The 17,807-nt window shown below is 41.8% G+C and overlaps 2 protein-coding genes across 2 annotated transcripts in view; both read right to left on the bottom strand.

Annotated features, from left to right (window-relative positions):
- The window catches only part of vav2 (vav guanine nucleotide exchange factor 2), a 67,561-nt gene extending 56,601 nt beyond the window's left edge, over positions 1-10,960 (bottom strand). Inside the window, exon 1 of the mRNA XM_085925974.1 lies at positions 9,755-10,960. Within this exon, the coding sequence (XP_085782100.1) occupies positions 9,755-9,958 (204 nt within the window). The 5' untranslated portion in view covers positions 9,959-10,960. The remainder of the gene's footprint in view (positions 1-9,754) is intronic.
- A 2,831-nt stretch (positions 10,961-13,791) lies between these two features.
- On the bottom strand, positions 13,792-17,508 carry LOC147048336 (bromodomain-containing protein 3-like). Its single transcript, XM_085927021.1, has 10 exons — positions 17,350-17,508; positions 16,704-17,029; positions 16,502-16,639; positions 16,297-16,429; positions 16,172-16,224; positions 15,780-16,088; positions 15,317-15,445; positions 15,070-15,228; positions 14,611-14,869; positions 13,792-14,520 (listed from the first exon to the last, which is right to left on the bottom strand). Exons 2-10 carry the CDS (start codon positions 16,902-16,904, stop codon positions 14,414-14,416), a joined length of 1,488 nt encoding a protein of 495 aa, XP_085783147.1. The 5' UTR covers positions 16,905-17,029; positions 17,350-17,508; the 3' UTR covers positions 13,792-14,413.
- Positions 17,509-17,807: the final 299 nt, after the last annotated feature.

Here is a 17,807-nt window from a genome sequence, read left to right as displayed (position 1 = left end):
TCGGAACATTTACACACTTGCATATAAAATATTTGAATGGATCCCTTTTTGCTTAACAATAGTCTTCCTCCTACTTAGGCATTACATTAGCAGTATAGACCATCAGCGTCTTTTATATGCACGTCCATTAAGACGCGGCAGCAGGGGACAGGAGTGAGGGACTGAAATTTCCTCGCATTAATTCAAACAGCCACTCTGTCGCACAGACAGCGGAAGTTTCATAATTTAGAGTTCATAGAGAGCCGTTTGAAGAAAGAGAAGAGAGCGAAACTTAATTTTGAGTCAAATCTTCCGAGATCACTGACTTCTGACGTGGTAATGAACAGGGAGGGAAAAATTCCCCAGAAACACTCTCCAAAATCTTGTATTTACACAAGACTGTGAACTGTTATAGTTGGAGGGTGACCAAAATTTAGCTGCCTCCATCATGATTTCCACATTATGTCGTTTAGGTTGTGTTAGAACACATGGACACTCCTCAGGAAGAAAAACAGTCATGCAGCAGATCAGAGTGATACACGATGAAACGTGTTGGTCATAAACGTAAAGTGGAAGAATATCGAGGCAAACTATAAAAATACTTTTTGCGGTTGCCCTTAAATTTTGCGTGTGACGGTCCGGCAGAAAAACAAGGGCACACGGAGCATAAATCCAAGAGACATTTGTTATTTTGACGCATCACACCTTAAACAAAAACATGTTATTATTGTTGGGGGGTTTTCACCGTGTGTATTTATAGCGGAGTAAACATGTACTAGTGCTGAGTCATCATTCACATTTAAATTATTCATTAAACTGAGAGTTGGATCCTCCTGCTCGGGCCCTCTGATCAATTTCTGTGCAGTAATAATGCCGTGATCCGCCTGTTCGCATCCCTTCGACCAGCGCTAACCAATCACACTGTTAGCTTGAGTCCCACAAACCATCCATCAGAATGCGACAATGGTTTGAAGAGAAATACTCCGATGATTTACTAGAGAAAATGTCCAAGGTGTGGTTTTTAAAGCAGCTAACCAATTATTACATCTTGAAAATGTTTGGGGGTGCTATATTAAAATACGCTACAAATAAAGGTTTACGCTAGCTAATGTGTGCGCATGCTAACCACAGACTGAATGTAAACACAAATGGGAGTTCATGAAGAGCAACTGTAAATGTGTTGCGGTTCATGATTAAGCTCCATTGACTTGGAGCTGAAGATGCCGAGTCGCGAGTTGGTCAGTAGCCCGTCATTGATCTTCACATTGAACCCAAGCAGAGTAATTCACTCCACATTTATCACACCATGCTCTCCATGAGGCCGCCACTGACCAATTTTCTTTTGCATTATTTATTTGCAACTGATAAATGAGAATTGAGTGTAAATAGTTCACAGTCCTACAGAGTATCAAATTTCCATAGCAAATAGTCGCTTAAATGATTCAAGGGACACGCGACGAGAACATGTACATTAATCTGCACTTTACAGATCATCAATCATTGGGTGCCAGACAGTTATCAATCAATATTAATTATGTTCAAAACTATCTGTTCACCTCACCCACATGCAAACCAGGCAGCGTGGAGCGGAAAAACTCGCTCATTATTTTTTCAGTGCCTGACAAACCAATTAAATAAATTACCTTTTTTTTTTTTTTTAATAAAACCAATTTTCTATTATAAACATCAATTTATTTTGCGACAAAACTTACATAATAATGTAAAACTACTTTACTTTTTATTTTCATTTTATTATTATGAATCTAGTATTATGGGGAATTATCACAAAGGCTTTCTGAGAAAGAAGAAATCAATCAATTATGGTTGAGCTATAGATAAAACTGCAAAGAAGACAATGTATTTTTTACTGTCGACATATCGTACAGAGCCAATGATCTCAAAGATGTGAATAATTCAAGAGACAGATGCCGTCGAGATGGTTTAAGCTGTTCAGGAGACAACTTTCTCTTTGGGGAAGCAGCTGTTGAAAACGCGCCACTTTAGATACAAAATCAAGCGAAAAGTTTTAAGTAGGTTACAGCGGGAAAGTTTGTGCGCCGTGCAAACTTAATCCAGTTAAACAGGTGCCTTGTTAAAGTTGTTATAAAACAAATGGTGAGGAATTCCCATCACATTTTGTTAGTGGGATTGTTTTCCTCATTATTGTGCTCCCGTTTGTCCCGAGGCGAGAGGGGAACATGTCATTAATTGGCTGAGAAAATAGAAATGTTCTCTTTTATTCTGCTTTTCTCTTTTTTTTTTTATAAGATGCTGTCGAGGAAGTTATGCCAATGATGTCTGTTTCCGAAGTCTTATTGTTTTAATTAGAAGGAAGCACTTCAAGGTTACGGCGGCATTAAAATGCGTCATCTTCCCACACACTTTTTTTGCATTTAATCCGCCCGATGGAACATACATTTGCATTTTCTATTCCTGCAGTGGATTACAGGTTGCTTGTTTTGAAAGTGTGTTGAACCTGGCTGGGATTCAAATTTTAAATCTAAAAAAGAAAAAAGGGGGGGGGCATGAAAAAGAATTTTAATTGTGCTTTATCATCCGAAAAAAAAAAAAATTATTAAGCATTCAAATTCTCCCCGGATGTCATTTACCTGCGTTAATGTGCGAGTACTCAGCAGGTGATATATTTAAGTAATCTTTGCACTTCTAGCTAGCAAAAAGGAAGCGGGTCGACTCTAATTAATGGATGAGCAAACAGAGGCGACAGCGGTGTCAGCAGGAGTACAAGCGGCCCGAGGCCCGTGACGTCCAGCTGTCTGCTCTCATAGAGTTCCTCCATGAGCGATCTCTCATTGTCGTCGCCTTGGAACACTTCACGCCCCACCTCCAGATTCCGGACTGATCTCACAGATGCGGGTTGACACCTCCTCACGCTCCTTGGAGCGGCCTTCCTTGAGGAGCGAGGATAACATGACCACGGTTTCTCGTGTTTGTGCACGCCTTTTGAGCAACAAGGAAAACAACGCCCGTTGTTGTTTTATTTTCCTTAAAGCCGATTGACTGAATGATTTGGTTTTTGAAAGGGAAATTAGGTTTTGTGGAGAGGGGGCTATAAATCTATAAATGTAAATGAAAAGACGGTTATTGATGTTATGTTAAAATGCACTGGGGCGTAGAAATATGAATTAGTTTTGCCAATTAAACACATAATATTGGCCGGGCACTGCAAGACATTAGGGAAGGTTTACTTTCAATTTGTGGCGCTATCAGTGGTCACAGAACAAAATGTCTCCGGACGCAAACAGAGAAAATGAAACTCGAGGCATGTTGCCGGCTAATTAAAAATTTGGCATTGTGTACGGAGTTTGGTCGTAGAGATACCGACCATCCATATCACCTAATTCCATACAAAGCGTCTGATTAGAAAGGGGAGGGCAAAGCTACAAAACAAACGCGGCATTGTGACCGGAATACCAAATGAATGTTTCACCATTGTAGTTTCTACCTTTTTCTTGAAAGCAGGTTTCGAGTGTAAAGCAAAAATCGAGAGCACGTGGCAAAGATGAATGACGGTGACAATAGCAGTTCATCAACTCTGGAGGGAGCAGTCAGGGAAAATGTCAGTCCACCTACACTCCTCCGTCAAGGTCGAGTTATATTTGAAGAAAAAAAGAAAAGGACGTTTTAGGTAAGCAGACAAAAAAAAAAATGTCAGTGTGTACATTAGTGAAATAACATTTGAGAAGGTGTCTCGTCTGGCATGTTAAGCTCACGTTGAGCCCCCCCCTCAGGAGAAACAAAATAACACTTAGCACAACACAGTGAGAGCAAAACCACAAAGAAAAGAAAGCAGCACACAGATTTCTCCGAAATGAGCTAAGCCATGAGAAGAATGTCAAACTTGTGCTTAGTTTGCAAGAATAACAGCGGGGTGTCCCGGCCAAAAAGTGTCGGACTTGCTCAAGGTGGGGAAGGGTGTGTTTGGAACTCTCTGTTCTACGTCCAGATGTTTCTTGTTGTCTGGTCGAGTGCGGCGAACGACTGAGGAGAAGATTATGAAACTCTTTGGAGGCAAGAAGTGGGAGACTAGGTTGAGTCGCGGAAAAGAAAAATATAGATTTGGGGGGACTTGATCAGTCGCTTATGATTATACTTTTTATACTCTTTTGTTTTTTCTAAAAGGTCACGCGTATCACATTCAGGGCAATTCAGTATTACACGACCAAATCCAACCAGGCTGAGTGCGGCTAATCTGCTGACTAATCATTAGTAGTTGAATAAAAGACTGTGTTAAAGGATTTTGAGAATTTTAAAAGCACAAAATAACAATACAATTGAAACTTATTTACTGTGTATTGACTCAATTCTCAAATTTATGTGTTTTTAATAGACACCGCGCCTCTATTAATTGTCTCAACTTGGTCTGGCAAGCTAATGCGGCTAACAGCGCGGTTAGCCTGGTTTGTGTGTGTCAGGTTAGTAAATGTCAGTCAATTCTTCTGGTTCTCATGGTGTTGCGTAGTTAAACATTTGTTTGCTAATGGAGCTAAGTAGTTGTGGAGAACCAGACAGTGTGAGACATGCTCAATTTCACCGGTAAAACCCGCTAAAAGCTTTGTCGCAATCAGATTCAGTAGCCCCTTTTTCCGTCTTTAGAATTCCCCAGGAGCCTTGACCATTAAATCTAAATAGTTTAACCACATTGTCTTTACACCCTGTTACTTTTAGAATACGAACACAAAACTAGTGGCGAGCCTAATGGGAATTTTGCCTTCTGAGAAATGCCCTTGCATGACTCTCGCCGGGCATCGAAAAGAAATCACATTTCAGGAAGATCATCAATCAAAACCACAACTTGTGCGCGAGTGGAAAATAAACAGTTGCATTGTAAAAATAAAACCCACTCCACTTCCCTGTTTTGTTTTTTTCTTTTTACTAGCTACACCATGGTCCTAAAGAGCAGCTTACTGACACAAATGCGTTTTTGACAGCTACGCTGAGTAAAACGAATATCCAATAAAAGGTTTTCCCGACACAAACCGAGACGGTAGAATCGTCAGGAACGAGCCACGCCGTGAAAGACGGGCCCTCACACAGCGCCGCGGCAGCAGACTAAACAACTCTACAAATATAATTCGGGGTTACGACAAAACGCACACTCAGCACTCTTTCCATCTCTGCTCTGTTTCCACTCGGCTTGTTTTCTCCTTCCAAATACGACCGTGTTACCGGTAACAGCCGGTAATTATTGAAACCTTGAGTTTATAAAATCAAGGTGAACCCGGTACCTGCTGTGTGGAACGTCAGCCGTCGACCGTTTTCAAATATTCCAAGATAAATAAATAACATCAAAGCTATGAAGCAGAACTTTAAAACCTGTGACAAGAATTTGACCAAACAGATCCGACCGGGTTTTGTTTACCCCTAGAACAAACGCGATAAGGAAGGGGGGAAAGAAGCCAACCGTGAAGAATTTGACCAAGACAACATCTCAGAGCTAGCGGGGGAGCAAAAAGCTGGGCCATCAGGAAATGACCTCTCCCGCCCTCTGCATCCGCGCATTACACTGTTCCACTTTGTACGTTTGATTAGCAAGAGACTGAGCGATCAATAACCAAGTGGTCTTTTTTTTTTTTTTTTTTTTTTTAGAGCGAGCCTAACAGTGCAACCCAACCCATGTGTCCTTCCTTTTCCACAGCCAATTATGTGATATGATCAATACGCGTCAGCAAAAAAAGATATCCGTGCTTCTCCATTCCGTGGCAAAGACCCGAAAAGCTCCAGCTCCAAACAAACAAACACACAAACAAGACTCCCAAGTTTCCTCCCGTGCGTCATAGGAGTGCATATTATCTGTTTCCTTTGGAAAAGAGAAAACATGAAGCTGCTTATCTTTCCTGCCCGGAAGAGGTTGTGCATTTTAGAGTCTGTGCGTGTCTTGGTAGCACTGAGGTTGGAGGTGTCCACAGGGGGATGGGAACTGCTTCGCCGTTCCTCGGAGGTAAAGTCCAGATCTTAATCTGTTCCTCGACTGCGTGGAACACCTCCTTTTGGTTTAGCTCATAGATTTCAAACCTAAGGCCCGGGGGCCAGATACGGCCCGCCACATCATGTTATGTGGCCCGCGAAGACAAATGTTGCATCGATTTTGTGTCATTACTGAAATTCAAATTGTCTTCACTTCCATTGCTTGCAAAAAACTGATGATAAATTAAGAGCAAAAATAATGACTAGAGAAGAAATAAAATAGTCGTCTGTTGTCTGGCACAAGAGGAACTGCAGGGGAGCTATTCCACCATCTGGCTGGTCACAACAGAGACGCCACTTCCTCTTTCTCATTTGGTGATGGCGCCCAGCAGAGCGTGGCTGGCTCCGCAACGACAGAGGCACTCCAGCTCTCCGTGCCCATGCTAATCAGCCTAAGCAACCACCATGCAGATGGAGCCTCTTCAAAAATCAGATGGCGCTCATAAGGCGCCACGACTCCTTCGGATCATGTAATTAAAAAAAAAAAAAAAGGGCCAGCGAGTGATGAAGATTCTTCCAATTGGAATTCCTTTGCAGGGGTGGAATTGAAGGTATGCCACAAAACGCCTCCAACACGATCGAGAAGCTTAAAAAGTTCAAAAACAGTGCTAGCTTCTCTGTAAATTGGCGGAAAAGAGATGTAGCAGCAAATCTGGGATTTGTTCAGTTTACTAAATCGAGACATTTTGTGTCCAAACGTCTAAGCTCCGCCCACTGGCAACTTCAGCATGACAGCAACAATTGCTTTCCACACATGGACTTAGACAATCTTCAGTTCTAAAAATGTCTATAAACGATTACTCGGTTAATCAAATGTGAGGTGATTAATTTGATCGTCGATTAGTTCTCGATTAAATTGATCAATTTTGGCACCTCTTGAAGATAACTACGAGGAATGAATAGTGCAAACTCAGCATTTTTATTTGTGTCAATTACAGCAGCTTTTATCATGTTTTTTGAAAGACCTGATAAAACTTGATTCATATCAAGCAAGCAAGCACTTGTCCACAAGTGCACACTCGTCAAGATTTTGCCACTTTTCAGTAGAGCTTCACTTGTACTTTGCGGAAAAAAAACCCATATAAATATCACAAGTCCCTCTTGACTTCCGAGTTTGTCCCGACTTGCTTGATTCCGAGAGCATCTTTAGTTTTATTTCAGGGTCAAGTGGAAATCAACAGCGGGACATCCATTTTGTCACCTCAAGAACAAAAACACGACAGGTACGAAAGGTCAACATATCAATGGAAGAATTGAAAGATTCCGATGCCATGGGGAAGTGAATTTCCTCACATAAAAGGTTTAGATAGCTCCAGCTTAGTTTTGTTCTCTTCCCGTCAATCCCATTAGCCTCTGGTGACACGGTCCCAGCTGCTCCATCCAGGAAGTGTCCCTAACAAGGTCCATTAGCCGTATTACCTGCTTCCGGCGAGCGCTTGGGTCAAGTGGTCAACAGTCCACCAAAGGCGGAGATTAAATTACCCCACCGGGAGGAGGGGGGGGGGTTACAATATGGACCTCCCCATTCCCTAATAGATATTTTAGAGAAGACCGGATGGTCTATTTTGTTTTATTTTTGTGGAGCTTCATGGCCTTCAAAGTGTGACGGGTAATCAAATGTGATATTTAAGAGAAATTTAAATATGGTGAGAGGTAGAATCTCAATTCGTGCGTATAACTCGGCACCCTGTGGCAGGCACGGTGACAACATTTTTACGACACGCGAGCGAGTGTGCAGGAGCAGAAACAAAAGCTAGGATCATCCCAAAGGGTTTCGAGACTACCTAGCTAACAGAGAGAAAGAAAAAAAAAGGATGAGAAAGAACCAGTGGAATATGAAGAAGGCCTCCGAGGGCTTCGGCTTTCAGACAATGAGAACACCTACTTGGAGTTTTGATACATCTCCAAAACATCAGAGCTCATTAGGAATCCACGTAAAACCTTGAGGCTAAGATTAATGCCGTCTGGAAGAACGCAATCGGGGGATTTATCAGTCCGTCTCGGCTGTGAGCTTTTTGTTACGAAGATTCATTCGGATATACAAGTTATTGAATTTGCTGGCTATTATTACACTAAAATTTCGAGACATAAGTTGCTTTGGATTTCGTTGATGTGCGGCTTCACTGCTCACGATTAGCGTCATGAATATCACAATGGTCCTTCACTTTGAGTGATGCATGAATGGACAATTTTCTTTTCAGTCCCTGGAATTCACGATTGCAAGTATTTATCTACCATGCAAGTGTAGCACTTAAGTTTGCAAGGAGAACAAATAAAGCCAAAGCTACGCCTGACCTCTTCTTGGTTCAGCTGGGTTAAATCTCACGCTTTGACCTTTTTCCTTTACGATAAATCACGATGTGCTTCTGTTGAGCCGCCAGATTTTTGTTGAACCAATTTGTCACCAACGCCCCCCCCCCCCCCCCCTACCCCCTTGCTGTGGTTGCATCTCCTCATCGTGGGATTAGTGGGAGGATCAAAGTATGCCAAGCCCGACCTCTCGCTCGCCTTGTAATTAAAGCAGTCCAAAGCTTTGTGGATCAGATAAGTTGAGGCTAATCGTGGCTAGCAAGAGAAAGATAGCAGGCAAAGCTATCAACCTGGAAGTCCAATAATTAGGAGCTTGGGATAGAACTGCTCAAGGAACAGAAATGGACTTGAAATGTGCAAATTGGCTCAGTACTATTTGATACTTGAACAAGAGGTGAATGGCTGCCATTCTCCTTCTACCACTGTGGTCAAATGAACTTCCTTTGGCAGTCAATACTTCCTCACGCCGGCTGTGGTAACGTAATTCAGATGAAGCAGAAAGGGAACACTGGAGGAAAAAAAATCATCATAAAACTGGCTTTATGTCATTTTTGTGAATGTGATAGAATGACTGCAGCTCTTTTTTTACATACAAGTTAAAGATTGCATTTTGCCTAAAAGTAAGTGAGATTATTTTTAAGAGGGATCTTCAATACCAGAATGAAATTGAAAATGTGAGCAAAAAAATCTTTCTTTCTGATGCAGATAAAAAAATGGATGATGTATGGCGCGAAGGAGGATTTCACATTTTATATATTTTTTGTTTGTTTTGTTTTTTTGCTTCAAGTATCGGTGACCGGTATTGGCACTTTCCATGAACACTCGATACCTTAAAATCAGGCCAGTTTCACTACTCAGCCATCTTTTTTTCTCTTACAAAAAAATTAACAAGTGGCTTTCTGTATTTACATGACAGCAGCAAGAATCATTTCGTATCAAAGTGCAAATCCCAACATTCCAAAATTGTTGTCATGTTATCACACCCACACAGTGCTGGCTCTCCTGCATCTTCCCGAGTTGACTCAAACACGCCACACCCATCTGCTCCTCCAACTAGATCTAAAAAGGAAACACTTCTATCTTCTATCTCAAGATGCTCCTATTTACTTGCACGTACACACAGCGACACAGCATTTTTTTTTTTTTTTATTATTAAATCTCCAGCAAACATGACAACAAAAATATGCATGCAGATGAGCGCAAAACAGTAAAAGAGTGCAAGGGTGGGACGTTTTCTCTTTTCAACGCATAACTCGAATGACCCTGCGTGTATTTTAAGCACGGACCTGCACAATTAGGTGTGCAGCTCTGTCATTTGGACTGCGGCCAAAGAAGTGGGTGTGTTATGACGTTGAAAAGTCCAAAGTGGACTAGTAAGGCGATCAGTTTGCTTTGCGTGAATCGGAGGAGTATGAATTGCACAATATAAACATGAGACATCACCAGGTGCTTGCTGGTGGGGGGGGGCTTACAGACTCACCTGTGACATCTGAGGTCTGAAATTGATCTCCTTCAGGTCCACGGATCCAGGGGAGAGATTGTGCAACATCTGGCACAGGAGCACCCCGTCTCGCAAGGCTTGCGCTAGATCGAACACGGCAGCTGAGGGCCACACGACCCGGTGGTTCTGGGGCAGAACCTTGCAGTCGATCAGCCATCGTCCGCATTGCCTCCATTCCTCCATGTCTTCAGTTTTTCTTTTCCTCCCCTACTCCACTGCAAATACGCTTAAAATGTCACGAATGCAAAACGAGTCCACAAATTGTGCCGATTGCACACAGCCGCTTCTTATTTCTCATTCACCATCAGGCGAATTCATAACTTTTTTGTTGTGGTGGGCGCAGGTCAGCCATTTGATCCAGTCAGTGGAGATGCAAAGCGCTGAAATAAAAATTGGAATAACGCCACCCTTGTGGGGTCCACTTCACTACACGGCGGCGATGTCACTCGAAAACAAGCGTGGGATTTTTCTCCTCTTCATCGTTAAAAAAGTTCTCCAGGCAAATACAAGCATGAAAACGTCCTCACTAATAATAATTAAAAAAAAAAAAAAAAGTCAGCGTGCTGCCAAACAAAACAGCTGATTTGTCATGTAGAGAAAGACAAAAAAAAAAAAAAAACGCGTGCGCGTCTTGTTTAGTTGCTGGGTCAAAGCGAGCAAGCCGACCACCAGTTCATGTAAGGAGGGGATCACGCTAAGAAAAGAGAAATACTTGGACCATCCTGTTCGAGGAGCACACTCCAAATCATGCTCGGCTCCAGCGGAAACATCCAAGCGGGACTGAAACAATGACTTTATCCGGTTTGCATGGGAAAAAAAACAACGATCGGAGCGCTTTCCTTTGCTCTGCTCTGCTGTGATCGCAACCTCCTTGCAAGTCCGTTCTCCTTTTCTGTGTCTCGATTGGAGATGTTCAATTCCCCAAACTCCCGTGCAGAGCGACACAAACGCCCAGGACAAAGCGTGCGCTCTTGACCCGAAGGTCTAACGAGCTTGTGCGTGCCGCAGGCACTTCACTTCGGATCACCCGTCAGTATGGTGTTGACAGTTTGTTAGAGAACCGACACACGCCGTGCACGGATGTATGCACTTCGAATCTGCCCATGTTTTTCTTTCTTTCTTTCCCCCCCCACCTTTTTTTTTTTTTAAAGCGGTGCTTCATGGTACGCCTCCTTGTGGTGGAAGTTTAGCATTGCATGGGCAGGGTTTGCTCTTTCCATTCATAATTTGAAATGTAGTCAGGGTAAAATTGTTGACTTACAAATATGATTTACGTAGACCCCTAAATATTTGTAATCCGCTTTTTTTTCTAAACATTTTTTTTGTTTGGAAATTATTTCTCATCTTTCCCGCTCGCTCTCGTTAATGCAGCTGTCATGCGGTCAATTAAGAACATGATTGCCACGAACATCAACACGTCACATGCCTTTTTTGGTCACGCCTCATTAATTTATCAACTCAAAGGCCATTATGCTTCCTCCCACCTGCAGATTTCCTCTGGGACGTAATGCATCGGATGAGTTTATTTCCTTGCGGCATAAAAACGCTTGCCTATTTTGACAGGAAGACTTGACTGCATGCTTTTTACTTCTTTGAGTCTGGCTGACAAAAATTCAGGCGATTCTAGCAGGTTGCAACTTGTCCGAGGGCAGCATGCAATGGGTGCTGCATTTTTTCCCTTTTTTTTTTTTTATCAAATCCATCCATCTTGGTCACGTGTGCACTGGAGCTTTCCCCTCACTGATTTGGGGTAAGAGGCAGCAAAAAGTCTTTCAGGATGAACAAAGACATCTCCAACAGTCAAGTTAAGAACAATTCAATAACCAACCAAGGACGCACTCATTCGCTATCCCTTGACGTTTTATGCAAATATTCTCCCAAAAAAAAGCTGTGGCCGACAGCAAATGTGTCACGTGAGAGCTTTCTCTTATCCAAAACATTACATTTGGGACTTGTGCGCTATAATTTTATTGCCTTACTCGAAGCCCTTGAAGGTCCTCTTAAAAATCCTAATGTCCTCATTATTTTGCATTTCTTCTGCATATTTGTGGAATGGCATAAAATAAAATCCCCATTCTACATTTATTTGCATTGTTATTCTCCAACGCTCTGTTATGTATGATGAGGCGGAAATGAAATATTCAAAGCGGCATATTTCTTCCCTTTTTCTGTTCTTGACGAGCTTTAAGCTAGTTGCGCCCTCGAGCATTTATTATGCCAGGCCTTCAGGTCATGAGTCTTATAGACAGTGCCTCATTCATGGTCAAACATATTATTGTCTTCCACATAGCTGAAGCATTATGGAAGGATATAGAAAGTTGCACGAGGCAGTGAGCGAGAAACCCCGTGCAATAATTTATGAGCAATGTTTGGGGAATGTCAATGGACAGGGTAGGTCGCTTTCCTGCAATTTTCTTTACTGTCGTCAGTGACTGTGTTGCTTTGCGTTGGCTCATTTTCTCTCCATCATCATTCACTGTGAGTCATATTTAGGCCATAATTAAAGGTGCCCTATTACCGGAGCAACTCGAGGGCAGCTGTTAGTGCAAATGATACAAATGCAAGCATGGGGAAATATGTCGGACCATTTAGCAAGTCACAGCTAAATGGAGACCTCCTGGCCTTGAAAGTTGCAGTTACAGTTGTGCTGGACACTTTTTTTTTTACTTGTGTTCCTTTTTCTTGGAATCATGAACAAAATGAAGTTTCATGAACCAGTTGTTATTTTTTTCCTCTCCTCTAGGTAGCCCTCTATTAAACATTGAGGTGAGCCATACTGTATATTTTATACTCCTGATCCATAATTATGGTTTTATAAAATCATAAATAAATCAAGATATTTTCAAGATGTAGCATATGCCTGAAATTTGGAATATCATTTTAGCAACCCTACCGAGGGTCATCAGCACTGGTCCCAGTTATCAAATAAGTAAATAAATAAATAATAATAAACACCATTATCAGTCTTTGTAGAGTGATTTAGAAAAAAATAAAACATGATTTTGTTTATGCAAACATAACAAATGTTGCTGATTTGAATCTTTTGACGTTAATGTATATGAATGAGATTCTGTGCTGCAAGAGTTCACGCTCAGCAATTTTCTATAGATGACGAATGGTTCAACAGTAGATGAATAAAATGCGTCATAAATTATGTGCATAATGAAGTATTCCAAAAAAAGTATGCGAAATGAAAATCAATTGTTGAACAAATGCGCCATCAAGCACGCCTAACACGTCTTGAAATAAAATTGACATTGGCAAACCACATGAAGTGAATTGATACTTTCTCCTCCCCCTAAACGTGAGGCAGTAGAAAAGCAAATGTGTGAAGTTGCATGCGTGTGGTCTTTTTAGTATTAACCTCATGGTCTGTGACTGATGGTCACTGGTCCCGTAATGACGACTTGTCATTGCAGTTGTGGCACTGATCAATCATGCCCTGGAGGTTTGTGTTTGTGTGCTTGATGCATGAAGGGAATGTGGCCCACAGTCTGACTGCAAAGGAGTCAATGATGAATGCATCTGCACGCAGTCCAAGCTCTTGCCTTGGAACTCGTGACAGTTGACACACTTAATGGCTAATTTGGCCTATTTGACATTTTTTAAAGGTACTGAATTAAATCAAAGGCAAAAATAAAGCCATATCTGATGAAAAATTGTGTTACTCAAAAATATTTCCTGACACTTTCCACAGTTATCACATACATCATTAAAATTTAAAAGGGTAATACATGTTTTTAAATTCCAACATGGTTGGCCACTATAGTCATATGTAAATAATAAAATTTTGAAAAAATATATACCCCCCTGCAACTTTTGACAGTGTCAGGGGGGTACTTGCGAAAACCGGTGCTGTACTGCCACGTTGTGGCTGACTCCAGAACTGCATCTCAGTTCAAGCACTTATTCCTCGCATCGGTTTAGCTCAGAAAGCAAACAAGATAAACTAGTGCCAGTCTTAATAATAACAATCATAATATTATTAATAAATAATAACATTTTTAAGTATTGTCTTTCACTTTTAATTTTTGGTGGTATTCTGAAGAAGGCACATAAGAACAAATGCAGGCAGGTCATGCCAATAAAACTATAAACATTAGTGCATGGGAAAACAAGATCACATGTAACCAAAGACAGGTGCAATTATATACAAGTAGTGAAAAGTAACATGTAGAGTGGCATTGCTGAACAACTCTACTTAACGTCGATAACTGAAGGGGCCAGCTATGGACAGCACATATGGCTAAATGAATAATTGACTAGTGGAAGTCACATTCAAGTCAGTTCCAGTATTTTATACTGTCAGTATCTTAAGGCTTGAGGGTGAAGAAAAAAAAAAATCAAGCATGTAGTGCAACATCAAAATGTGATAATATTCAAGCGTAATAAGAAGGAATTCAAAGTCATCATCAGATTTCACAGCAGCGAGTGACTTTTGCAGTTTGGTTTGCTGAGGTGGCCTGTTGTTTTCTTTGTCAGCTTTTTGGAGATTACAAGTGTGGGTGTTTGGAAATGCAAGCTCTATTTGAGAAAAAAAAAGATTCACGATATAAAAAAAAAATGAAAGGACTTGTCCTTAGCATTGTACCATATGTAATCTGGAGACGTCAAAGGATGAGGGGGGGGGGGTCGCTTTCACACGTCAGTATTTTCAGAACTGGATTCCAAAGAACTGTTGACGTCGGAATCTGAGGAGCTGCTGCTGCTTTCCATTGGAAAAGCCCCGACTTGACACCTCTTCTCTGTTAATGGAAATAAAAATCAAGCAGTCACTGATTTGCATTTCCCCCCCCAAAATATCTTGACATGAGCACCGATCAAAATTCACTTACTCTGGAATCTCTTGAACTTCTTGTACAGACAACAACGCACGTATTGCTGCAATGCGCGCAAAGTTGACGGTTTCAGAATCTCAAAGTCGATCTCGATCTCCTCGGGGTTGGCGTCGCACACAGACGGCTCTCGTTTCTGAATGATGCGCACCACCTGGCCCAGCTTCATGCCCGATAGTCTGTTTATGTCCAGACTCAGTTGGTGCTTCTCGTGGTACGTCAGTTGCACGGATTCTTCGTCATAGTCGCCACCTCCGTTCTTTTGCATCGAACAGATTAGATCAAACAGGGCACGCTTGACACGTATTCGAGATGCTCAACAACATGCAGTCATGATGAAGCTTCAGATTTCCTTCACGAACCAGTTGTTCGATTTTCTAAAATCCTCTAGGTGGCACTGTTTGTTAGTCAGTGCACTTTCATCAAGAGAAGTAAAAAAAAAGACCACTCTTTACCGACCTGTTGTTGCAACTGAACAATTTGTGAGCCTCGTTCATCAGATTTAACCAAAGTGGACGAGACTGTGGTCAGCCCACTCAGAACAGGACTGGAGGACACCTGCGAAGTGCTCCTGATGGGCTTGTCTAGAATAGCAGCAAATTTCCTCTCAAACACGCCCTTCAGCAAAGGGGAAGCAGGGAATCAAAGAGGTTGACGTACAGAGAAGGTTGTGGAGTTGTACTGTGTGATATTTTCCTGAGAGTACCTGAAGCTTCTTGGCCAGGGTGACGACTTCATGGTACGGGGGGTTGTACTTGTAACAGTTGAAGAAAATTAACCTGATGTCCGCAGCAAATCCTTGCGCATCTGGGTATTCTCGTCTGTTCAGTTTTGCCTAGTGGTTAGTGATAGGACAATGACGCTTCAAATGTGCTTCATGAAGCAGTTGCATTTTTTTTTCTCCTCTAGATGGCAATCTCAGTTCAAGATTGGGCTGAACACATGATGGCTTGCATTTTTCTTAAATTGCGTTGTTTAAACCAAGAGTGCCATCTAGAAGCCTAAAAAAAAAATACAACTGCTTCATGAAGCACATTTGAAGCTTCATTTTCCCTATTGCTAATGTAATGAAGTAATGAGTGGTGAAATGTGAGAGATGACAAGACAGCCTTTGCTCAAATCGAAAGCCCCGTGTGATGAAAGTAAAAAGTAAATACGTGACTTATTACCTTGACAGTACTAAGATCCATCGGGCACTTGATGATGTCATGATAGTCGTGCAGCTGCAATGCTTCAACATCCACAGGCTTGTAGAAAGGCCAAGCGTAGGCTGCGTGCTTCTTGGAGAGCATTTCCTTCAGAATTTCCTTGCAGCATCGCAGTTGTTTGCTCAGCTGGATCGTCTCACCGTCTTGAAGTGTCAACTCTTTTTCACCGGCAAAGAAGAGGCTGGAGAGCTCGGTGATTTGCCGTCTTCTCTTGCTTTCTGGTGAGTCATTCAATTCGGTCGAATCGCTCCGCATCTTCAAGCCTTTCTTCTTTATCGGTTAAATTAAACAATACGGTTAAGTTCTCATGATGCAAACAAATTATGGTATGGTGTAGAACCAAGACGACGTACGGTGTTGGCCTGTGACGGATTTGTCTGCAGGGACACAGTCGCCTCCAATCCACCTGTGCGTATACATCAAATACTTTTGTAAAGTAAAATCATCTCCCATACTACTACTCTGAGGCCTCCATTACCTGAACTTTTTTTTTTACTTTTCCCTTTGGCTGGATGAGGCACCAGCTCCACTTCTTTCTGAGGCATATGGGCAACCTTTTGCAGATAAATCTTTTCCAAGCTGAGAGCCATCAGCACAATATCATCTGTGGGCTAGATGGAGCAAAGTATGGGCGCGTCTGAAGGCAGTCAAAGGCATCGATGTTCTGTGCGTGTTCGACTCACCTTATTATAAACGTAGCAGTTGGTAAACATGGTGTTGAAGTCCTGCAAACATTCAGTGGCACTCCAATAGTAGTTGTTCTCGAGTCTTTGTTTGATGGTTCCCAAATCCATAGCGTTGGTTATTATGGTATGATAATCCTAAATTTATAGGAAGTGTTAGGGGGAAAAAAATGATTGGAGAATATCTGTGCGCAGTACTCACTGGCAATTTCAGAGCCACAGCATCGACAGGATGGTAAAATGGCCAAGCAAAATGGTGCTTCCACACAGCCTTCACCACAACACTCCGCAAGAACTGAAGCTGGTTGGTTCTTCGCCCTAACTTATTGGCATTGGTGACCTCAGGCGGCGGGGGGTTCTCCACTTGTGGTGCGGGTGGCTCCGTGTCCGATGCCATGATCATGAGTGGAAGATCAGATAATGCCAGTGTTGGTCTGTATTATCCTCTGGGAATTGCACAAGTGCTGTCTTTAGTATGGAAAAAGAAACCTGCAGCCATATCTTGCATTGTTGTTTACAAAGTAAAACCTAGAGGAATGAAAAAAAAGTTGAAGGCAATGTGACGGATGAATAAAAATCAACAGCTATCTGCACAATTATTTACTAATTCATGTAAAAAAAAAAAAATGTATGTACTTTAATAGCATTGTTAGCACGGGTTGGCTACAGTGCACAACGTCTAAAACCCCTTCGATTTGTCATTTGAAAATGAATTGCATGTCGTCAGTAGTAAACACCGCTAAAGGGCCTACCTGCATACCTTTACATCACGACACGCATATCTCGCGTTTACTGGGAAAGTCACTTTCACTTTCAAAGTAAAACGAAACCTTTTTTGATAGCATTACCTCGAAGGCGGGGTGGCGGGGCAGTTAGTTCGTTACAGGAACAACGGGCATAATCGTTTAAAAGAATTATTAATGTCTGAATATACTTGGTCATTGCTACAGGGATGGTTTTGTTTCAACCCAAAACAACGACAAATAGCTGCAGGAGTTAAACATTAAAAGTATCATAGCGCCCTCTTTAGTTTCGGAAGCTCAAATACACCCCCACACCTTTTCCCTTTAGCTTTGAATACAATTTTACCTCAGACGATTTGAGAGCACACATAAAGTGTGCAATACACAATTTTTTTTTTTTTAAAAACGTCTCAATTTTGTCATCACCTCATATCACGCGACTCCAACACGCAAAACGCATCTTAGAAAGGATTGATACGCTCTATTAATACGTTGAAATCAAGATGGAGCAATATTGAAAATGTGAAAGTGCTACACAAATATATTGTATGTTTCATTGTAAA

The sequence above is a fragment of the Syngnathus leptorhynchus genome, chromosome 12 (assembly GCF_054491065.1).
Source record: "Syngnathus leptorhynchus isolate UIUO chromosome 12, UIUO_Slep, whole genome shotgun sequence".
Lineage (NCBI taxonomy): Eukaryota > Metazoa > Chordata > Actinopteri > Syngnathiformes > Syngnathidae > Syngnathus > Syngnathus leptorhynchus.
This window is presented reverse-complemented; position numbering and strand designations above follow the sequence as displayed.

What these genes read in the sequence shown, in the direction of transcription:
- LOC147048336 (XM_085927021.1), bottom strand. Translation starts at nt 16,904, where the DNA reads ATGATCATGGCATCGGACACGGAGCCACCCGCACCACAAGTGGAGAAC. An exon ending in ACTGCTACGTTTATAATAAG is followed by an intron (nt 16,430 to 16,501) that starts GTGAGTCGAACA and finishes TGCTCCATCTAG; the next exon opens with CCCACAGATGATATTGTGCT. An exon ending in TTGTTCAGTTGCAACAACAG is followed by an intron (nt 14,870 to 15,069) that starts GTCGGTAAAGAG and finishes TCGATGCAAAAG; the next exon opens with AACGGAGGTGGCGACTATGA.